The following is a 24,708-nucleotide window of genomic DNA, read 5'->3' on the forward strand; positions in this document are numbered from 1 at the left end:
TGCTTAGTCTCTAAGATTGCAGGTGAAATTCCACGGCCATTCCCTCGTGTGAACCCAGCCTAATGGTGCCAAAACACTTGCTTTGTTTTCTTTACATATTGTTTATTTACAGTTCTTTGTTTTATAATATCATATATTTTTGTAACTTCGTCTACCGTGTCATATCCAGAAAACTGTGCCGCGCATCATCATCTGTCCCACCCTTAAATCAAGCTTTCTAACATTTCCTCTTTTCTGATGAACTGATTTATGAAGTCTAAGGGCGCCCACCCACTGGCGTTTTTTTTCACTGCGAAATTCGCAGGTTTTTTTTTTCTGCAGGGGGTCTATGGGACTTGTAATGTAAAAATCGCGATCTCGCAAAATCGCGATTTACCGCGATATCGCGATTTTGCGCGAACGCGATTTTAGCTTTGCATGTCCCATAGCCCAAAGACCCCTGCAGAAAAAAAAAACGCTGCAAATTTCGCAGTAAAAAAACGCTAGTGGGTGGGCACCCTTAGGCTGGATTCACACGGGCGTATTCCCAGCAGAAATCCCGTGGTTTGGCCGCAGCAAAACCCGCGAGATTTCCGCCGGGAGAACCGCCACGGAAAAACCTGCAGCAGCTTTGAAGCGGCCCGGCCGCTTGCTTTTTCGTTGCGGCCGGCGCTCCCATAAAAGAGAGCGCGGCCGCGGCGGAAAGAAAAGATAAATAGACATGCTGCATATTCTGAAACCGCGGCTGCGGCTGACTTACCGCAGTGGATTGGCCGTCCCGTGTGGACGAGATTTCTGAGAAATCTTGTCCACATGGCTGGCTAATCCCGAGATTAGCGTCCGCGGGCGGATTTGCCGCGGCGAAATTCCGCGCAGCAAAACCGTGGCAAATCCGCCCTGTGTGAACCCAGCCTAAGGCTGACTGCACACGGCCGTGACGGGCTCCGCCGCGAAATTCCGCGGCGGAGCCGGTCACAGCGCCCCCCAGGAGACCCCCATACTTACCTGCGGATCCAGTGTCCTCGCCCACCGCGTCACATGACGCGCTGGCGGTGGGGGGGGAAGCGTTTTCACGCTATCTTCCACTGTGCTACAGCGGAAGATAGCGTGAACGGACGGCTTCCATTGACTGCAATGGAAGCCGTCCGCGCGTACACCCGTGGCAAATAGAGCCTCAACCGTCCTATTTGCCGCGGGTGAGGACGGGTGAATTCACGGTGCGGAATTCCATGGTGGAATTCCGCACCGTGCGCACTGAGCTATTAGGTTCAATAGAACATAAAGCTGCGGGCAACGCAGCGGATTTCCGTTCGTGGGAAGGAGGCCTAAGAAGATGGTTCATGCTCTCTTCAAATTCCATCACAGAGGGTGCAGCGATGCCAGCGGCAGGCAAAACGATTCTCATGCTTAGTACAATATATAACTGTCAGCTTATAGGCTTTGTCACAAGAAGTTCCAAAACAAACTCCAAGTCCAATAATAGGGTCCCAATACGGTCTGAATCGCTGCAGCCCGTTCTAAGTTTGGGCAGTACCTATGCAAAACATTTCTCAAAACTATTCTGCTTTTGCAAATTTAATACTGACTTTTCATAATTATCAGTATAGACTAAGGGTTAAAGATACAATTTATTTAACTGCAATAAGGAAATGAGGAACAGCAACTATTTCCAGTACTGAGGGAGTTAATGATCTCTTAGCAGTGATTGGTTGCTGTGAAAATCCCAGCAATACTTATTTGAGCTCTGAACTGTAACAGTCCTTACAAGGTGGAGAAGATCCAGCATGATTGTGTGGCTTGGTGGTGCTTTACTTGTAGCCTTTGGGCTCATTCTCATCTCTATCCGGAGACAGGGATTAAGAAGCCATGGGACAGTAAAGTATCCCAAGAGCTTACCTTCATTGCCTGTCATTGGGAGCTTACTCCACCTTGGGAATCACCTCCCTCCACACATCCTCTTCTGTAACCTGCAGAAAAAGTATGGCAAGCTGTACTCCTTTAAGATGGGTTCCCACTATGTAGTTGTGGTGAATAACTATGAAGATGCCAGGGAGGTTTTACTGAAGAAGGGTAAGACGTTTGCTGGAAGACCCCGCACGGTAAGTATCACTGGGATAAGTCGGACTTCAGTTATCATGTAGTGAGAATGTAATGTAATACTTCATATATGCAGCGACAATCACATACATACACATAGCAAACATTAACTGGACCATCAGCAAACTGTAGCCCCTTAAGGACGTGGTCTACTGTGGACCTAATGACAATTTGGGGGAGGATTTTCATCTCCACCTTTCAAAAGCCATAACTTTTTTTATTTTTTCCATCAACCTCACCATATGAGGGCTTATTCTCTGTGTGGGGAGCGGTAGTTTTTATTAGTACAATTTTGGGGTACATATAATATATTCTATAACTGTTTTTTTGTTTTTTGTTTTTTTTTTTGAGAGGGAGCTGAGTGAAAAAAAAACATTCCTTTTGCTCTTTTTTTTACAATGATCATGATGTGTTATAAATGACATGATAACTTTTTATGCTTGTCAGTATGATTACGATACCAAAATGATATATTTTGGAAAATAATTATTTTTCATCGCTGCATTCAAAGACCCATAACTTTTTTTATTTTCCCATCGGCGGAGTATATGAGGGATGTTTTTTGGTGTGATAAGCTGTAGTTTTTACTGGTACCATTTTGGAGTACATATGGCTTTTTTGATCACCGTTATTGTGCTTTTTGGGAGGCGAAATGAACAAAAAAAAGCATTTTGGCTCCTTTTTTTCTCTCCTTTTTTTATAGTGTTTGCCATGCAGGATAAAAGTGGTTCAATTTACTGTTCAGATTGTTATGGATGTGACAATATCAAACATGTTTTTTTTTTTAAACAAAAAAAGGTTTTTTTTTTAATGTCTTTTTTTTTGGACTATTTGTTTTGATTATCTTTTACTTTTTTATATCCTTCTAGAGGACTTGAACTTGTGATCTCACGATCATTCAGATAATACACTGCATTACTTCTGTATTGCAGTATTTTATTTCTTATCATATTGATCACAGGCCATGGCAGACTTGGATGCCATAGACTGGCATCCAGTTGCCATGGGTACCCATCAGATCTCCACAATTTCATAGTGGATGGCTGGTGACATCACATAGGGAGCACCCTCCCTCTGTTAACTTCGTACATGCTGCGATCAACATTCACACCGATCTCCTCTGTTCAAGCAAGAGGCTGGTTGTCAGAGGCGGCTACTGTTGCAGGCTCAGCTTTTGAGCCTGCACCATTTACATGTCGTACATATATGGAATTTCCATGATGTACATGTACGTTACTGTGCACAAGCGGTTAGGTTAACATTTAATACATGCTATTGAAAAGGTCAAGTTAAAGTTTGCTGCAACTGTGAATTTAATGCATTAAATATCAAGTTAATGTTTGCTATATTTGCTATAAAGTTATCACAGTAATACTAGTGAATTAGTAGTATGAAGAATGAGAGAGATAGTGCGTAACTTGGACGCCATGCTTCGTCATGAATGCTCGTTTACAAGGACAGAACTTCAAGGCTGAACACAAGATTTAATTAAATTCCTCAGACAACAGTATTATCTCTTGGAGACATTACTAGGTTTTTCTTGCCAATCTGTATTACTGGGGTGCTGTAACATTCTGATACAATGTATAGAACAGAGAGCAAGTCTATTTGTAGCTGCCAAGGTGCTGCCAGAGCTAACTGGCAACACAAGATTTGGCAAAATCAAATTCTGTCCTAGCCAAAGCATCATGGCATGTCCAACTGCAGACAGGTGGCTGGGTTACAATCAGACACTGTAGTTCTACATCACTGCCCCAATTACTGAGGTACTATGGTATGAAACATACTGTATGCTGAGTATTGTCACCATGTAACCATAGCCCAGTTAGCCCTACTTTATCATGACCCGTTGTATATTGGGAATGCCCTTTCCTTTAGAAGGCCAACGGATAACATATCAGAGTCTGTAACTACAAATGTCAGACTCTCATGCCCTGATAGGGGTTCTAATTAGAGATGAGCGAGTATACTCGCTAAAGGCAATTGCTCGAGCGAGCATTGCCTTTAGCGAGTATCTTCCCGCTCGAGACAGAAGGTTCTGGTGCGGCGGCGGACAGGGAGCTGCCGGGGAGAGCGGGGCGGAACGGAGGGGAGATCTCTCTCTCCCTCTTTCACCCCCGCTCCCTCCTGCTGACTGCCGCTACTCACTGCTCCCCCATGCCGGCACCCGAACCTTCAGCCTCGAGCAGGCAGGTACTCGCTAAAGGCAATGGTCGCTCGAGCAATTGCCTTTAGCGAGTATACTCGCTCATCTCTAGTTCTAATAAATCTTACTCAAGAACAGAGAACATTATTGCCTACTCCTTCCCAATTTGAGAATTAATCTCTGCTCTTAAAGGATTTCTCCAGCTCTGTAGCTAATTCTTTATCTCAATAGCTACCGTTGTGATTAAAGGGGATTCATAAGTGGTGGATCCCTTCTATGATCCCCTTCTTATCTCAAGACATCTACTTATGCCCTACCTTCAGGATAGTGGATAAGTATCTGATCGCTGGGGGTTTGACCGCTGGGACCACTGCCGATCACGAGAATGACGGGTCTTGTATTCATTTGTATTAATGTTTATTTTTTATTTTTTGATGTGACAACTTAGAAAAGGGTTTCTTAACTTGTATTTTTTTTTTCAATTGTCTAATTATTAAAAAACCTTTAATTTACTTAATTAAACAGTTTTTAGTTCCCATAGGAGACTTGAATTTGTGATCATTTGATTGTTTATACAGTATAATGTAATACTATGGTATTGCCTTATACTGTATTTTCACCTGTGCCACAGGCACTTCTTGATAGGCAGTGATGTCAGCCCTGGGGCCTCCAATCAGCCCCTGGCTGACATCACACACAGACAGCACTCCGTAATTTCATCACGGCGAGGCTGTTCAGGACATCTCAATTCTAACTGGGACATTCAGAATTGATAGTAGCATTTAAGGGGTTAACAGTTGCAATCAGAATAATCTCTGATTGCAGCTGTTACAGATGGGTGTCCGCTATGTAGGACAGCCTATACCCACCATGTATGTAGTGGGCTAGGCTCCTGAACCTGCTCCATTTAATGGTACCCAACATGTGCCATACATGTAGCGCTTAAATGTTTTTGTAACATGAGGGCAGTATTTTGACAAAGACTTTGGAGTCATTCTCTTGTAATGGGAGAAGATCCCCTTCAAGTCTACTAAGCTCTTGCAATCCTCCAAACAGCAGAGCACAGTATAAATTTAAAAAATGTATACATAAGCATAGCATTAGCTAGAGGCTATACCGTCTATGCCTCCTGGGGGCACAATGTAATTATCATTACCTTCTTTATTCTTCTAAATAAGCTACAGACCATAAGTATAGTCAAGCAGGCTGAGCTGTGATCTCCTCTATTATAACTGTGGGGCAGGAGCTGTGAGATCATCATTAGTAACTGTGGGCAGTTTCTGTGGTAGGGTCCATGTTACAGCATTGCGTAGACTGAGAAACTGAACACATAACCCCAAGTAAATCTAACCTGGTCAGAATTGAGATCACATGACCATTTGATAAAAAAAAAGAGGGCATAAGTTTCAGACAGAAAGGAATAACTAAGCAAGGTAAGACGAGCCCACTTATATATACTGGGGATATAGCTACATAATGAATGAAATAAAATCACAGGAGTGCCTCGATGAACTCTGGTTCAGAGGGGGGTGGGGGACTGTACAGTAGGTGCTCTGTGCCTGATGACCTAATTGCTGGTAGGTATCTGTAAAATACCTGTATTTAAAGTGTCAGTGTTAGAATTGCACCTTCAAAAGAGGAACAGATGTCAAGGTGTGTATGGGATATTGTAGTTTAAATAGTTATGTCCTTTCCATTCAAGGTGACAACTGATATTTTGACAAGAGATGCGAAGGATATCGCTTTTGCCAACTACAGCCCTACTTGGAAGTTTCACCGTAAATTGGTGCACTCCTCTCTCAGCATGTTTGGTGAAGGGACCGTCGCCATTGAGCAGATCAGTGAGTACTGTTTTCATATGTCTACGCTAGGATTACCACCTTTTTCCCCAAAAAGTACTCACCAGGATAAAAAGCCGGCTTGGCTTGGGGGGCATGGCATAACACAATGAATGATTTTACTTCTGTTATTCCACCTGAATTTTCTCTTCCCCCCCCCCTAAAAAATTCTATAAGGCAAAATTTATAATACAGCAGACTGAGATACAGCGGTTCAGCTCTAGTATACCTCTAAATAATGCAGCCAGCATATAATAAATGACAGCTCTACACAGTAAGGCTCCCTTCCCACGAACGGATTTCCGCCATGTAATTCGCTGCATTGCCCGCAACTATTAGGTTCTATTGAACCTAATAGCTCAATGTAACAGCGGAAGATAGCGTGAAAATGCTTTCCCGCCTACCGCCGCCGTGTCACATGACATGGCCGGCCGCGTCATGTGACGCGGTGGGCGTGTCATGTGACGTGGCGGCGGTGGGCGGGGAAGCGTCATGCGGGAGCGAAGAGACCGGATCCGCTGGTAAGTATGGGGTCTTTGGGGGGCGCCGTGACGCCCGTCACGCTCGTGTGCAGCCGGCCTAATAGTGATTACAGTGCAGTCTGCATATAATAAATGACAGCTCTACACAGTGATAGTGATTACAGTGCAGTAACTTCCAGTAATCACATCCACTTTCATTTTTTTCCTCTTTCTGCACCCAGAGTGCTATGAAGGCTTTCTGCAGCCACAACGTATCTCAGCACAATCTCTCTACCTTGCTGCTACCCCAAATTCCTCTCCCAGTGTCTCCCTGTAGGACTAGTGTCCCCTTTATAGCTTGGCTAAGTGATAGTGACCCCTCTATGGCCTCACAAAGTGATAATGCCTCCCTCTGTGGCTCCACTAAGGTAGAACGTCTCCTTCTGTGGCCTGACATTAGTATAGTATCCTCCTCTGTAACCCCATATGAGAAGAGTCCCTGCTTTGTGGTCCCATGTAGGTTACAGTGCCCCTCTGTAGCCCCACTTAAGTATAATTTTCCCCTTCTGTGGCCCCACTTTATTATAGCTCTCCGAGGAGTTGTGTTATGCTGAGAGTAGAACTGCACAACCTCCAGCATTAGTCCTATATGACAGAGTGATTTCTACAACTGCTACCATAGTGCAGGAAGTAAAATGTGGGGGGTGGGAGGTAGAGTCTGCAATACAGTGGGGATCGCTGCCAGCTAGCCACAGAACTGATTATTTTTTAATAATAAATAGCAGTTCTGGCCACTAGAAGTAATTAAGAGCTGGGCTGGTGAATTACTGGCTGGGTAGCATCCCTAATGCAAGCAAGATATTGAGTATAGAAGAAAGCAGACCTTTTTGTCAGATCTCAAACAACCCTATTAACTAGTCAACCAATCCTTTGAAAGATTGCCGGCTTTGGATAATCACCAATTGTTAGAAGTGTGCCCTGACCTGATCACATAACGGTACCTTTATCAGGTCACTCAAGCTGTGCACCCCAGGGATCATCACATGACCACGTCAAAGCCTTATAATTAGGAAGGAAACAATGAAGGATCTGTGCGCTGACTATAGCCGAGATCTTGAAAAACTTAGAGAAAAGATACACAAATTATATAGGAAAATTGCATATCTTTTCTTTATATAATGAATACGCTTCTGGCTGGCTGGGTGAGAGGCCTATCATACGGGTCAAGAGGGGTACAATTTGTGGAGACCACCTAGTAGGCATGAGGAGACATAAAAGGCCATGCATTCTTATTGGAAATTTTCTATGCAAATGGCAGATGTTATATTCGGACATTGGCTTGTAGTAAAGGTACCTTCTAATAGGTGGCGCTGCAGAGCCATTGTTCCATCTGTAATTTGCATACCTTCAATGTTTGAAACTCTGTTCATATAATCTCTGGATGGAGTAATGTTGACATACTCCCTCTTGTGGTAAAATTTAAGAATGCTGGCCAAACTACTGTCATCACTTTTTGCAATCTATTATATAATATTTTGATATAATATACTGTATATATTTTTACATTAGATGCATGATTGGTCAGCTGATGCAAAGCCACCCAATCTCTTCAATACAGAGAAACCTATGATCGATAATAGCTCTAAAACTTCAAAAGCAATGCAGCGATCTTTAGTCTACTACAGGCCTAGAATGTGGAAATGGGTGCATTTTTGTAGCTCTGGTGACATCTAGTGGTCAAATATTGTAGTACATGACTAACATTTATTATTACTGTAGTGTAGTCTAAATATTTGTGCTTTAATATATTCTTATTACTTTTCAATATGAAAATTGAATAACATGAATTATTTATTTCAACTGAGAAATCATGAAGTCAACCAATAGAAGAACATGGAATGTCATCTTTACCAGGCCATAATTTGGGCACATTTTACTAACTGTATTACAGCTGCGACACCTGCAAGCCCCTCATTTCTACTGAACTGTCTTGTTCCCATAAGATGGACGGGTGTCCCAACCAGACCACAGGTTCACTGACCTGAACTCACAGCATCATAGGAAATTGTCCTAAAGGGGTATTTCCATACTAGATGTCTATGGCATATCCATGGAGGTGGGCCTAGAGATGGCACCTATATTAAAAAATGTCCCCCACCCCATCCTAGATCACTTCTGCTGCCAGAGGTGGATGTGATTGTAGAAGCAGTTGAACTAGCTGTTCTACGCTGTTTCCATAGCACTCGTAGATGTGAATGTGCATTACGTAAATAGCATAGCCCAGTGAGCTGCACTATTTCTGCATCTCAGATATTATGGACACAGCAGAGCTTACTGTGCTACTTGGTTTTTGTAACTCAGATTCACTTCTATGGGAGTTACAAAAACAGTGTAGAATAGTCAATTTCCATAATCCTAGCACTGGTGGTTGCTGTATTTAGATGGCTATTCCCATCTTAACCATGATTAGCTGAGACAGGGATATCTCTTTAATTCTAGTGGTTTACTAAACTTAGCCATTGACTTTTGCTTCTTTACCGTAGTTTCTCGTGAAGCTGCCTCCTTGTGCCAAACACTTAGTACTTTCCAGACTATCCCTTTCAACATGGAGCCAGAGATCACACGAGCTATCACTAACGTGGTGTGCGCTTTGTGTTTCAACACAAGATATAGAAGAGGTGATGCAGAGTTTCAGAGCATGCTAAGTTACTGCAAAGGCATCGTGGACACCGTGGCAAAGGATAGCCTGGTTGACATCTTTCCCTGGCTCCAGGTACGGACATAATGAAAGAGAAATTCTACACTCTGTACTGCAGATTAGCAGTGGAGATGGATAATGGTGTGACAGATGGCAAATATTTGTGTATCATCCATGGGGATTGTCATATTCTTCCTCCTTAGGGCTCATGTCCACGGGGAAAATAGGATTTAGGATCCGCAGCGGATTTCCTGCATGCGGATCCGCACCCCATAGGGATGCATTGACCACCCGCGGGGTAGATAAATACCCGCGGATCGTCAATAAAAGGCATTTAAAAAAAAATGGAGCATGAAAAAATCTGGACCATGCTCCATTTTCATGCGGGTCTCCCGCGGGGACGGCTCCCGCGGGCTTCTATTGAAGCCTATGGAAGCCGTCCGGATCCGCGGGAGACCTAAAATAGGAATTAAAAGCATTTACTCACCCGCAGCGGACCGCGAAGCTCTGCTCTTCCTCACGGCCGCATCTCCCTTGCTTCGGCTCGGCGGATGTGCCCGGCGCATGCGCGCGGCACGTCGACGACGTGCCGGCGACGTGCCGCCGGCGTCAGGAATTCATCCGCCGGCCGAAAATGAAGATCCGGCCGTGAGGAACAGCTGACCTTCGCCGCCCGCTACGGAAAGGTAAATGCTTTTAAATTTCTATTTTCAGCGCTCATGTCCGCGGGGCAGGAGGGACCCGCTGCAGATTCTACATGTAGAATCTGCAGCGGATCTGATTTTCCCCGTGGACATGAGGCCTTAAAGGGGTTGTCCGGGAATAAACTATGCTCAGGATAGGTCATCAATAGCTGATCATTGGGAGACCACTGCTCAGGATCCTCACTTATCCGCTGTTCACTGGGCCTTTGTACTCATGCACTGAGCTGATTTCTTCAGGAAGCAAATATCTCTGTTCTCATTGCAGTGGGCAGGCCAGCCAAATTCATTTTTACTTCAATGGACATTTTGACTGTAATACCAAGTGTGGCCACAGCAGTGGGAACAGGGCTATCTGCTTCCTGCAGAAATCAGCTCAATGTATAAACACATTGGCCCAGAGAATAGCTGATCAGCAAGGATCCAGAGCGACAGGATTGGCCATCAATAGTAGATCAGCAGGGGACAAAGGTTAGAGCAATAATAGTTTACAATCGGGCAACCACTTTAAAAGAGAAGAAATTGCTTATTTACATGTAATGTATGTTTACGTGGCGGATTTGTTATAGCAGTGAGACTGTGGAACTCTCTGCCTGAGGACGTGGTGATGGCAAAATCCATAGAGGAGTTAAGAGGGGACTAGATGTTTTTCTAGAGCGCTATGATATTACAGGATATAGACATTATGTGACTAGCGGGTTGTTGATCCGGGTCTTACAGGCAGGTAGCAACTACCAGAGGTTGATCCAGGTATTGGTCTGACTGCCATTAGGGAGTCGGGAAGGAATTTTTTTCCCCAAAAGGGCTAATTGGCTCCTGCCTCTTGGGGTTTTTTGCCTTCCTCTGGATCAACAACACAGAAGGATAACAGGCTGGACTAGATGGAAATTGTCTTTATTCGGCCTAACATACTATGTTACTATGTCTATTAGATGCAAGTTTTTTCCACATGCAGAAAAAAAGTGCCATATCCCTTCTTAACGTGGATTCCGTGCCATTTTTGCACACAGATTTGCGGATTGCAAAGGGCTAAATGAATGTGCTGGTCAACGGCATAACTGCAGTAGAAATCTGAAGCTCAACAGTGGATTTCTGCTACAGTCTTTGGCCGGCTGCACATGAACAGGTCAGATTGTGGATGCGGGATCCCATAGTGGAATCCGACCCTGTGCCCCGCCGACGTCCGCACAGACCTGTCATTTCTTGTCTTCGGTACTGCGAATGGTCCGCCCGGTGAGCCGTCGGATATGCGCAGTACAGATTTTTCTATTTAAATGTTCATCTTTCCCATGTCGTTGCTAGGTAATGACGTGGGTCCCATGACCTTTCCGCAATGTCAATTGGTAGATAGCTAGTTGTGCTCTCAGTTGAGAAGTTAATACAATTTAGGAGCTTTATCCAAAGTGAGTCGCGTCACAAGGAATTATTTTAGAGAACATTTAAGAAAATGAAAATCTGATATTGTAAAAGGCCGCTCTCACACAAATGCAGCGATTTTACTTTCATTACACAAGCACTAGCGGCAATTAGTTCTATTACAAGCCATTAACGCTCGTGTAGTAGCACTGACTGTCGGGCTGCACTTGCGCTTGCAGGTACAGCCCAGCAATTGTCGGGAAAATGTGAGTACTAGGGGCTGCCGCTCATGTAATAGCAGCCTCAGAGCATTGCCTAGGATTGATACAATTGTATCCACTTCCCAGCTGGGAACAGGACTAACTATGCATCAGTTTGTTGCCTCTGAATGTAGACAAAAATGTTCTAATTTATTGCAAATATATATCGTCCAAATGGTTTTTCTGTACACAGTGATTAGTAGAGATGAGCGAACGTACTCGGTTCGGGTGTTTTTGCACTCGAGCACCGCTTTTTCAGAGTAACTGACTACTCAGACGAAAAGATTTGGGGGGGCGTCGGGGGGCAGGGGGAGGGGCCGCGTGGTGGAGTGGGGGGTAGCAGTGGGGAACAGGGGGGAGCTCTCTATCTCTCTCCCCCCCCCTCCCCTCTGCAACCCTCCGCTCACCCCCGGCGCCCCCCGAATCTTTTCGTCCGAGTAGTCAGTTACTCGGAAAAAGCGGCGCTCGAGTGCAAAAACACCCGAACCGAGTAGGTTCGCTCATCTCTAGTGATTAGTCATTTGACACATGAAAGCCTAAAACCACCAATAAAGGGAAATAACCAAATGTTTTGTCACTGTTGTTAAATGTTGCCAGATATTCCCAAACAAGGATCTGGATATATTAAGGAATTCGGTGAGATGCCGAGATCAGCTGCTCGAAAAGAAACTAAAGGAACACGAGGTAGGTGCGGCAGGAGATATATCAGCATAAACTCGCTGAAAATACACTTGAAATCATTTTTGCACAAACGTTTTTCTTGATGACTATGAAACACGACCCTTAGGAAATTATAGGAGCAATCCGCCATAAATAATTACTATGGGAAATGCCAGTTCTTGCAACATTTCTCCTTTAGGCCGGCTGAACACAACAGAGCCGGATTTCGCATGTGGGTTCCCGCAGCGCAGTGACCCCGCGTACCTGCTTTTTCTGTACTGCAGATGGCGTTTTTTTGGGGGGGTTTTTATATATATTTGTTTTTCTCGTGCCGTTGATAGACCATGATGCGGGTACCCGCAGGCTATCCACAATGTCAATTGCAGACGGGCTGCGAGTCGGACAGCTTCCGCCACCAGCTTGTGTTCTTCCAACAAATGGTTGCAGGGTAGTTGTTCTGATGTTCCTCGACTGACACACCAACTTACATCGATTTGATGAAGCAGAAAATGTGACTCATTGGAGAAGGCAACTCTTTGCCAATCAGCAGTGGCCCTATACTGCTGTGCAAAATGAAGTCCTTTCTTTGGATACACCTTTATTAGCGTGGGTGCAGTGACCACCCGTCTTATCCTCGTGTGGCGCAGAGTGCTAAGGCAGCAGAAATGCAGTCCTAAGCTCTGACTTACGACCTGAAGGTTGCGAGTTCAGTACCCACATGGTTCAGGTAGCCAGCTCAATGCCGACTCAGCCTTCCTAGGTTGGTAAAGTGTGTACCCAACTTTGTAATTAATAAATTACTTGAAAGTGCTGCATAGCTCCAAAGTTGCTTAGAAAACCCAACACTGTGCTTGTAAGGAGAAGACAGTACAAATCAGCTCTTCCTCCTACCAAGGTCCCAAATATAATAGGATATACGATTTTTTGTAGGAGATTAATTACCTTTTATGACCTCTTTATATAGCAGCATCATTTCCTTGTCTTTACATAACTGTTCCCATAGTTGATAGTAAGCGTGTCATGTATTTGAGGCATCTGGTTTCTGATTCTAATTTCCATATCTTACAGGCAGCTTTCTGTAGTGAAACGGTCAATGACCTATTGGATGCTCTTCTGAAGGCCAAACTCAGCATGGAAAATAACAACAGCAATCTATCCCATGATGTAGGACTGACGGAGGACCACATCCTGATGACTGTCGGGGATATATTTGGAGCAGGAGTAGAGACCACATCTACAGTGTTGAAATGGGCAATTGCTTATATGATGCACTACCCAGAGGTAGGGCAATTATGTGTAGAAATGTTGCTAGCGAGAAGTAGTAGCATTGGCATAGTATCTTCTATGGCATAGTGGTTGAAGAGATTTTCTTGCCATGATTGGCTCTTCTGAAACTGAGTCTAGCATGATCGCTGAGTGTCACACTTTGCAACCATTTAAATCTCTGTGTATTACATGGATAATTTGGGGGTCCACCTCTATGATGCCCATATGGATAGGGGTTGGGCTGATTGGACAGCTCTTTTAAAGGGGTTATCCAAGAAATAAGCTTATCCTAAAAGGATAGGTGAAAAGTGTCTGATCAGTGGCAGTTCAACCACAAGCACCCCCACCAATCCTGAGTATGAGGGTCCCATGTCCCCCGTATGAATGGAGCTATGGTCAAGTATCTGTGCTACTGCTCCATTCATCTCTATTGAACCGCCGGAGATGGCTGATCTCTGTGCTCAACTTCTCTTCGGCAGTCCCATAGAAATGAATGAAGCAGCAATGTGCATGAATGGCTATCGCTCCACAATCTCTTGATTGGTGGTGGTCTTATTGGTTGGACCCCACCAATCAGACATTTATCTACTATCCAATGGTTAGGAGATAAGTTGATATTAAGTCTCATTCATTAATCTTGTGTATTTCTAATTCAACCAACTCCTGTAATGAATTACAGGTACAGAAGAAGATCCAAGAAGAGCTGGATGTGAATGTTGGATTTGGGAGATATCCCCTACTGAGCGACAGAAAAATCCTACACTACTTGGAGGCCACCATAGCTGAAGTTCTGAGAATTCGCCCCGTCTCCCCTCTACTCATTCCTCATGTAGCAATGAAAGATACCAGGTGAGAATTGAAGAAACTTTTACAGCATGGTGGGAACACATTGTAAAGTGCATTGAATGATTTACTTATTTTTGCTACTTACTGGACTGCACATTAAAGGAGTAAATCAAGTTATGAACTACCATATAGTAACTGTATGAGTCTAGTCTTTTGTAAGTTAGAAGGTAAGTGGATGAGGAGCTGTCAGACTCCATTTAGCATTTACTCTTAGGTGAAAAATGTATTTTGGATTTATTTAGTTCTCTAAGTGATATCATCATTATAACCTTTTTACTTCAGGACTTTGGGCAAAACTAGATCATATCTAGTGCAGGGACTGAGGGGAAGGAGCACGACTCAAAGAACAGCAGAGAGGAACTCTGTGCAATGCCTTCCTCGTGTTCTGCATTAGGCCTAACCAAGCACATCAGTTTAGTCCAGTGTGTTCTTTTAAGGGTTAATATGCATTTTTGGCAGATTTTTTTTCAGGAATGAAAAAAAATTTGCAGACAGGGAAAGGTTAAAAATATAAAAATAAAGCAAGCTCACCACTTTTGTGCTCCTCATTTCCCACCACTGCGACCCTGGAAGAATAAGCCATATGCCATTCATTGTGCATGTGAATGCTCAGCCAATCACAGGCTTCAGCAATCACATATCGTTCTTGGCAGAATCACCAGTGAAGCCAGTGATTGGCTGAGCAGTCACATGTCCAATGAATTGTACATGGCTGCCTCAATTTCTTCTGGGTTAGAATGGTGTGCAACCATAGAGGTATGACCATTTTTAAACCTCGCTTGCCCATATAAATGTTTTCACTTCTGGAAAACCTTTTTAAGCATATTAAAGAAGTTGTACCAAGATTACATATTATTCCCTATGCACACAATGGGGAAAAGCTTGCTGATTGGTGGGGTCTCACCGTTGAGACCCCGCCGATCGAGAATGGGACTCCTGTGTCCCGCTCGGCCTGTCATTGTGGGGTATGCTTCTTCCCCCGCAGTGATGTCACTGTGAATGGAGCGACGGCCGAGCATGTGTGGTCAGTCCTCCATTAATTTTAATCGAGCAGACAGAAATACTCGAGAGTGTGCCACTTGAGTATCTCTGCAGGCCCATTGGAATTGAATGGAGCATTAGTGCGCTTCATTCATTCTCCTCCTCACTACGATGGTTGAAGTGATCCTGCAGTGTGGAGAACTGGGCACACAGGATTCCCATTCTCAAGATCGGCAGGGGTCTCAGTGGCGAGACCTCCACCAATCAGCAACTTAACGTCTATCCTGTGCACAGGGAATAACTTGTAATTGTGGTACAACCCTTTTAATAGGAGGAAAAACAGTGTTAATCGCCAGTGGAAACACCTTTGGGCAAGCAATGAACTTAGTTTCGTTTTGTAGACTCATCGTAACATTTTACACATGTCAACTATCAGTACTGCTCAAACATTACATTGTATCATACGTCTCATGGATGTATATATTTTTTATAGAATGGTAGAGTTGAAAGGGACCTTCAGGGTCATCGGGTCCAACCCCCTGCTCAGTGCAGGATTCACTAAATCATCCCAGACAGATATTTGTGCAGCCTTTGTTTGAACACTTCCATTGAAGGAGAACTCACCACCTCCTGTGGTAACCTGTTCCACTCATTGATCACCCTCACTGTCAGAAAGTTTTTTTCTAATATCTAATCTGTGTCTCCTCCCTTTCAGTTTTATCCAATTGTTTCTAGTCTTTTATTGTGCAAATGAGAATAGGGCTGATCCTTCTGCACTGTGACAACCCTTCAGATATTTGTAAACAGCTATTAAGTCTCTTCTCAGCCGTCTTTTTTGCAAGCTAAACATTCCCAGATCCTTTAATCGTTCCTCATGTGGCATGATATGCAGACCGCTCACCATCTTGGTGCAGTGTGGTGCCCAGAACTGGACACAGTATTCCAGATGAGGTCTGACTAAGGAAGAGTAGAGGGGGAATAATGACCTGACATGATCTAGACTCTATGCTTTTCTTAATGCATCCCAGAATTGTGTTTGCCTTTTTGGCTGCTGCATCACATTGTTGACTCATGTTCAGTCTATGATCTATTAGTATACCCAAGTCTTTTTCACATGTGCTGCTGCTTAGCTCAATTCCTCACATTCTGTATGTTTATTTGTTTAATAGCATCGGAGAATACACTATTCCAAAGGAAGCCCGAGTAGTTATAAACTTGTGGTCAATGCATCATGACGAGAAGGAATGGGTGCACCCTGAAAACTTTAATCCAGGTTGGTGAAGAACTTATAATAGGAATCCTGTGTATTTTTCAGAATGACAATTTTTATACCATAAGTTCATGTGAACGACCATCTGCAGAGGAAATAGTTCCAACCTGTTTGATCAATTCTAATTTGAAAGTCAGTTGGTAAAGAGTGCTTTGTTGCCATAAACACATACATTATTGTTACCAATGCACTTTATCACTTATTTCAGACTCGTTATCCATGTCTTTATGGCAGTCTTAATTGAATACACAACATTATCTGTTCAATGGGGACTATAATAAGTGCTTAGTTCTCAGCACTCTATAACACTATAGCTTAAAGTGGTGAACTAAGACCATAAAACTGGAAGAGATCAGACTGCTGGGTGAAAGGTCGACCCAAAGAAAGAGCTGCAAGCAATGAGGTCATTAAAGCTTTGTTTCATCAAACAAGATGAGATCTATAATATGTAGCCAAGTAGATTGTGTGATGGTCAGATGTGAGCTTTGTATGACCAGTACAAATCCCATCTTCTGAGGACCCATTCAACCTAGTTTGTGTCACTGTTGTCCCGTGTCTTGCTTCTGTTAACACATCTGGGATTTGCAATCCTTTATTTTTTTTTGAACATTAAGTTTTCATTGAAGATATATTATCACAAGTGTTACAAAGATATAATAAACAAATAGGGGAGATGGAACAATACCTCTGCAGCGCCACCTATTGGATGGCAGCATTCTTTCAAATCAATGGTTGACCCTTTATATTGGTCTGCAGAGCAATGATTGGAAATTGAGTACCAAGCCAGAATCCATACACAGACAGCTGTTTCTGGGGTTTTGCCTCTCATCAGTGTGCAGTAGGATCCTGGCTTAGCTGGTGAGAGGCCTGTGATGTGGGTCGGGATGGGTAACATGACTCCTTATTGAGCACACCAAGAAGGTGAGTGAGGAGACTTATAAGGCCATCCATGCTCCTCTGGGTAATATGCAAATAAGGGAGATGGAACAATACCTCTGCAGCGCCACCTATTGGATGGCACTATTCCTTCAAATCAATACTTGACCCTTTATACAGGTCTGTAGAGCAATGATTGGGGATTGAGACCCAAGCCAGAATCCATACACAGACAGCTGTTTCTGGGTTTTTGCCCTTCATCAGTGTGCAGTAGGATTCTTGCTTGGCTTGTGAGAGGCCTATGATATGGGTCAGGAGGGGTAACATTGCTCCTTAGGGAAAGCACCAAGAAGGTAAGTGAGGAGACTTATAAGGCCATCCATGATCCTCTGGGTAATATGCAGATAAGAGACATGGACAATACCTTTGCAGCGCCACCTGTTGGATGGCAGCATTCAAATCAATGTTTGACCCTTTATTCAGGTCTATAAAGCAATGATTGGGGATTGAAACCCAAGCCAGAATCCATACATAGACAGCTGTTTCAGGGTTTTTGCCCCTCATCAGTGTGCAGTAGGATCCTGGCTTGGTTAGTGAGAGGCCTGTGACGGGGGTCAGGTGGGGTAACATCATTCCTTAGGGAGAGCATTAAGAAGGTGAGTGAGGAGAATTATAAGGCCATCCATGCTCCTCTGAACACATACAGTCACAAAATTGTTGATAATAAAAAGTGAAAAAGTACAGTGAAAGACCGTTTAAGTAATAAAATAACTATAAAACTACGAAAATTAAGAATTAGTCATTAAAGTACTCAGGAGCCAGACTGTTCAATCCTTTCAAAATTTCACTCTTTCATTGAAAGCACTTCCTTCATATATTCAAGCCAACAATTGTTTACCAATCTGATTATGTCAGACATAGAAAGAATAAAGTTACTATTCCAATGTTGGGCAATACATGTTCTAGATGCAATTAGAATATGAAGCATAAGGCTGCTTAAAATAATGGGAAATTGATCAGTGTCCATATTTACTAAGGCCACAGCAGGGTTAAACTAAATTTGAATGCTGCTAAAATTTTACATTAACTGGAAAAGCTGGTTCAAAAGATTTAAGACATGGGGATAATCTCACCATAGATGCATTAGAGCAGCATCTATTGCACCACATCTCCAGCATCGATTGGAAACGCGAGGGGATACTTTATTCAGAGTGTGTGGAGTGAGGTACCATCTGTAGAGTAGTTTACAAGAGTTCTCAAAGTGGTTTGTACATGTAGAAACTGATAGAACTGAGGAGTACGCTTCACACCACTGATTGTCTGAAACTAAAATGTTTAAGTCGCCTTTTTAAGAATATCCAATGGATCTATTGGGGGACAATTCAGAATGTGATATCAGATAAAAAGTCCTTTATTGGTGCCATGATGGGAAGAGAGTCAGGCATCAAGTTTGGAAGGGATATTAATTCTTGAAGGAAGTGGAAAAGGTTTTAATAAGTGACAGACTTGAAAATGTTTAAAAAGGTCTGATATAGGGATCTTAAATCTGGAAGTCTGTAAGAATCAAAAAGCACTTGTTAAACTAGAATTGGTTAATCTGAGCCAATCCCAGAGCTTTCCAAATGGAAAAAGACAGATTTTGCACTGCAACCTCTAATAAATTCTTATCAGCCTTATGTAGGGCAAAACAGATTAAACTTTTTTTTTTTTGCCACCCCATTCCTGACATTTTCAATAGCATGTAGAGTAATCGATTTAGGAAAAAATTTGTAGTTATGAAAAAAATTGCGCTAGTAAAAAAATTCTAAAAGAATGTTTACCTAACCAGAATTACCCAATGGAAACCCAAATCCTCTAGCCATAAAGGCCAAAGTTGGTCTAAAATAGTAACTGTCAGGGGCGTAACTATAGGGGATGCAGTGGCACCCGGGCCCAGAAGCCTTAGGGAGCTCATAAGGCCTGTCTTCTCCATATAGGGAGCCCAGTACTATGACTAAAGCATTATAGTTGGGGGCCCTGTTACAGGTTTTGCATTGGGGCCCAGGAGCTTCAAGTTACACCTCTGGTAACTGTGTAGTATTGAATAACTGAAGGTGAGCTTAGGCCGCCTCTCTTTCGATGTATAAGATGTATATCACATGTAACTCTGGGCTTCATTTTCCTCCTTATAAAAGAATGTAAGATAGCTTGTATGCTTTTGAGGTAAGAGATTGGCAGCAAAATAAGAACATTTTGGATTCCAACCATTTTAATGGGTATTAGAGTTGAGCGAACCAAAGCAGTTGAACTTTGTTTCGGGTCGGACCAGAACCAGAAGAAGGGGTGGCAGTGGCTCTCCTGTTGCCTTGCAACACTGAGGTCCTAGCTTCAAATCTAACAACATCTGCATTGAGGTTATATGTTTCCTCTGTGTTTCATAATAATCACACTTAGAAAGCACATATATATTATGTCGCACTTGGTCCGATTTGAACCTAGGAACCCAGGGCTGCAAGGCAACAGTGCTAACCATTGACCTCCCATGTTTCTTCTTCCTCAAAACTAGGAGAAACACATACATAGGAGAACATACAAACTCCATACAGATGTTCTTCTTAGTGAGATTTGAACTTCGAGGCCTTGCTCTGCAAGGCAACAGTGCTAACCACTGAGCCACCTTGCTTCTTCTTCCTCCTCCTTCTCCTTCTTCCTCAGAAAGAGAAGAGGGAGGAGGACAAAGGTAGAAGAAGCATGGTGCTTCAGTGGTTAGCACTGTTGCCTTGCGGTACTAGGGTTCTAGGTTCCAATTTGACCAAGCGCTGCATAATATGTAAGTGCTTTCTAAATGCAATTGTTTAAAGACACAGGGAGAACATACAAACTGCATGCAGATGTTGTCAAATTTGAACCAAGGATCCTAGTGCTGCAAGGGTCGTGGTGAAAATGTGAACTAATGTTTTCCAAAATTCGGCGACTCAGCTAAACTGAACTTTCAATGGTTCACTCATCATTAATGAGAACCTATAAGGGCTCAGTCACACCTGTGTTACTGCAGAATAAGATGGCCGCATTGCAGGTGCGGACGACTCTCCGCACTGCCGTAAGAAAAGACACATGACCAACTCCATTGCCGGTCATGTGTTCTTTCTTCCGCGTTGCGGAGAGTCGTCTGCACCTGCAGTGCGGACATCTTCTTCATGCAGTAACATGGGCGCATCGGCGCCCGGATGCGCCCATGTGACTGAGCCCTAAGAAAGTCCTATATCGTGTACTTCATATACAGAGGATTAAACCTTATATACAAACCAAAAAAATAGAGAGCACTTCGTCCTGAGTAGAAAAACCACTGGGAAAGGCAGACACGTCCCTATAGATACACAGTGAAGAAGAGTCCCAAGAACTCGCTTACCTCATGGATCCTCGTGTAGGTGGAAGTGTCCTGAGTATAGCTATCTTCGACTGGCCATAGACATTTGCCTTACAGCTGTCTCCATCCCCCCACGCCCCACTATTAATATGTACCTTTAGCTCAATTAGCTCCTTTTTCCTTTCTTCTTTTGTGTTTGACTTGTTGAGTCTAACTAAGCACATCACCCACAATACTGTCCTGGTGAACAATCAGTGTCATAACTTACATGACCTCTTATCTATTACAGATCGCTTCTTAGATGAAAATGGACACCGTGTGTGCTCACCAAGCCAAAGCTACCTGCCATTCGGTGCTGGAATTCGAGTATGCCTTGGAGAAGCCCTGGCCAAGATGGAAGTCTTTCTTTTTCTCTCGTGGGTCTTGCAGAGGTTCACTTTGGAAGTTCCTGAGGGAGAACCTTTGCCAAGCCTGGAGGGAAAGTTTGGTGTTGTGCTTCAAGTGAAACCATTCAAGGTGACTGCAAAACTGCGAGATGTCTGGAAAAACATTGACATCGCTACGTAGACTCTGAACATCGCAACAGGAGTGGATCTCTGAGTACTTTTGAGGATTAATATTTTAGGGTGGTTTCATATCTATTTTGGAACCTCCAGTCGGAGATTCTGTTGCAGACCTGCCACAAAATCCCGGAAGAAAAAGTGCTGCATGCGGCGCTTTTTCTTCCAGTGAAATTCCGGGTGGCTGAGCGGAAACCTAATGGACCCCACTATAATCAATGGGGTCTGTTTGGTTCTGTCATAAGACTGAGCCATTCAGCCAGGGGATTCCCCTTTTCTGCTCCCCAAACAAACCAGAATATAGGAACCCCCGACGCAGATGTGCAACCACCCTTAGTCAGATCACATGAGGGTTTCACATTGCTACATAGTATCACAATAATTTTTTATTGTCAGCCTCATTATTCTTTGTTTATAGACGGCGCATAGTCCCTTCCTGTAACATCAAGCAGTGGTGGTGCTTGCATTAATGGTATGGGCACCTCGCAGGCAGTGGGACGGCTATATTGGGATAAAATTGCAGTAAATATGCTTTGAGAATGGGTTCTGTAGTTTTCATAGTGTGTGTGAATATATATATATATATATATATATATATATATATTGCAGTATCATATAGTTACACTAATCTCATAGTCTACAGCATACATCATCAAATACATGGCTACATGCAAAAACACAAAGTTACACATAAACAAACTATACGCTTAATTGCTAATATGAGTACTCACTAATGATAAAGCAAATAGGCAACACTAAGGCCTTAGTCAGACGGGCGTTTTTCCCCGCGATTTGCGGATCGCATGATGGATGCGCATGCGCAAATCGCATGACCGGGGGCGAAAAATAGCGGGAAAATCAGCACCTAGCCGCGTTTATGGTCGCAGCAAAACGCCCGTCTGACCGGAGTAAAATCGCCATGCGCATCAAAATGCGCATGAAGCTTAGACTGGCCGGAACTTTGTTTTGCGGGACTTTTTCGCACCTTTTTCGCCGTGCACATCAAAATGCGCATGAAACTTAGCCTCCATATTACGAACACCTTGTCACCCTTTGCCATTTCATTCAAGTTCTCACATCCTACAAGACTATGCACTCGCCAGATGACGGTAGTACAGTGCGGTGTGCTCGCCAGCGAAAAAACGCAGCTAGCTGCAGTAAATGATTTTGGTGCGCACATAAAACGCCGAACGCAGATAGGCGCGATCTGCGAATCATCGTGTCCTATAATTTATCGCATATCCGCATAAAAAGCGGACATGTGACCGATACCATAGCGAACCATTGGTTCTATATATGCGCGAATCGCATGCGCAAATCTCGCGAAAAAACGCCCGTCTGACTAAGGCCTAATGTGTATGAGCAGGAGGTGGGGAAGGGACTCAACTCCTGAGCTTCTTTTACATCTATGCAGCAAAGCACACTGGGACTTATAAAATAGAGTAAAAGAATGAAGAATTGGATTGCATGGTCCATTATCGTTGAACTTGCTACTGAGTTTAACATCAGAAGGAAAAAAAATTGTATTCGACTACCAGTTAGGCTTCAGTGGGTTCACTAAATGAAAAGTACAGGCGCTTGGTTATCTCTGGGAGTGCTATAGAGATGAATGAAGCAGCAATATGCACCTGTTCTTGCTATTGGTGGGGGTCCCAGTACTTAATCCTCCACTGATCAGACAATTATCACCTATCCTGTGGATTAGTTGTTTTCTTGGGTCAACCCCATAAAGACAGATTGTCTCCTATGAAGTATCTTCTGTTGATGTCCTCCCACCCAGATGGTGTGCTGTCATGCAATTTAACAATAACCTTACCATAGAATGCCTGATTAAAAGTGCCATACATTGGGCAAAAAAATGCATTTGCCTAAATAATAATGTTGCCACCACCGTGCACTTAAGTAGTAGTGCCACACAATGCCTACGTAAATGCCATCATACAGAGCTTAAATGAAGCGAATGTGCAGTGACCAAATACACAGAGGGATCTAACAATTATATACAATGTCAAAATAATATCACGGCTTAGTTAATTTCAAGATTCATGGTAGTCAGAAATAGTATTCCCACTTGTAAGATATGCCCCATGCAGAGGCGTAACTTGAAGCTCCTGGGCCTGAATGCAAAACCTGTAAAGGGGCTCCCAACTATAATGCTTTATTCATAGTTCTGGGCTCCCTATATTGAGAAGAGAAGCCTTATGGGCCCCCTAAGGCTCCTGGGCCCGGGTGCAACCGCATGCCCTGCATCCTCTATAGTTACACCCCTGGCCTCATGGAAAGCAAAAAATGAAAACAACAGTCTAATGAAGTCAACGAGCCTTTTATCTCTTATCGTTCAGAAAATCGTTCAAACACGTGAAAGTGAACGATAATTGATCGTTTTGAAGGCGAGCCAACGACTCGATCGCTTTTCGTTCATCGTTCAATTTTAGCCATCATAAGGGTGCATTCACACGAACGTATATCGGCTCGGTTTTCATGCCGAGCCGATATACGTTGTCCTCGTGTGCAGAGGGGGGAGGATGGAAGAGCCAGGGCCAGGAACTGTGCTCCCGCCCCCTCTCTGCCTCCTCTCCGCCCCTCTGCACTATTTGCAATGAGAGGAGGCAGGACAGGGGCGTGGCTAAGGTCCAGAAATTAGCCCCGCCCCCGTCCCGCCTCTCCCCATTGCAAATAGTACAGAGGGGTGGAGAGGAGGCAGAGAGGGGGTGGGAGCACAGTTCCTGGCCCTGGCTCTTCCATCCTCCCCCCTCTGCACACGAGGACAACGTATATCGGCTCGGCGTAAAAACCGAGCCGATATACGTTCGTGTGAATGCACCCTAAAAATCATTGTTGGCTCGTTCACCTATCGTATTAAAACACTCTCTACTCAGATTGTCACATAGGAATGTGAAACGGTGAACGATTCTCAATGATGATCTGCCTGTCTAATCAGGCTGCACAAGTACGAACATATTAGCGGTGACGTCACTCACTGATTGAAACGAGAATCGACTCGTCTAAAAGGTCCCAAAAGAAAAGTGTTCAAAAGCTACAAGTGCCAAGGTTATGTGGCTCCACCTTTAGCAATGGCAGCTGTTATACCATGTGCAACCGGATAGGTCACAAGCCCGTATAGGCCCCCACATACATTAGCGTTAGCAGTCCGAGTTCCATGACAATTAAAACAAGGGGCAGTGCTCCAGAGGTATGGACATAGATAAAATAAGGAACTCCAAAAACGGAGGTGACTCTTGTGTGACAGGTCTACCCACAATAGGGGCAGACTGTTACACCCGAAGTCCCAGATAACTTATCAGACACATGGTTGAAATGGCCAAGGGTTTCCTTCGTCACAAGGACATCTAAAGGTGGAGAGCAT

At 43.7% G+C, this 24,708-nt stretch overlaps 1 protein-coding gene across 1 annotated transcript; it reads left to right on the forward strand.

The window, feature by feature from the left end:
- Nucleotides 1–1,755: 1,755 nt before the first annotated feature.
- Nucleotides 1,756–23,807, forward strand: CYP17A1 (cytochrome P450 family 17 subfamily A member 1). Its single transcript, XM_066600915.1, has 8 exons — nucleotides 1,756–2,078; nucleotides 5,925–6,063; nucleotides 9,065–9,294; nucleotides 12,134–12,220; nucleotides 13,265–13,477; nucleotides 14,142–14,311; nucleotides 16,459–16,562; nucleotides 21,071–23,807. The coding sequence occupies exons 1-8, from the start codon at nucleotides 1,764–1,766 to the stop codon at nucleotides 21,346–21,348; spliced, it is 1,536 nt and encodes a 511-aa protein (XP_066457012.1). The 5' UTR covers nucleotides 1,756–1,763; the 3' UTR covers nucleotides 21,349–23,807.
- Nucleotides 23,808–24,708: the final 901 nt, after the last annotated feature.

The sequence above is a fragment of the Eleutherodactylus coqui genome, chromosome 4 (genome assembly GCF_035609145.1).
Source record: "Eleutherodactylus coqui strain aEleCoq1 chromosome 4, aEleCoq1.hap1, whole genome shotgun sequence".
Classification (NCBI taxonomy): Eukaryota; Metazoa; Chordata; class Amphibia; order Anura; family Eleutherodactylidae; genus Eleutherodactylus; species Eleutherodactylus coqui.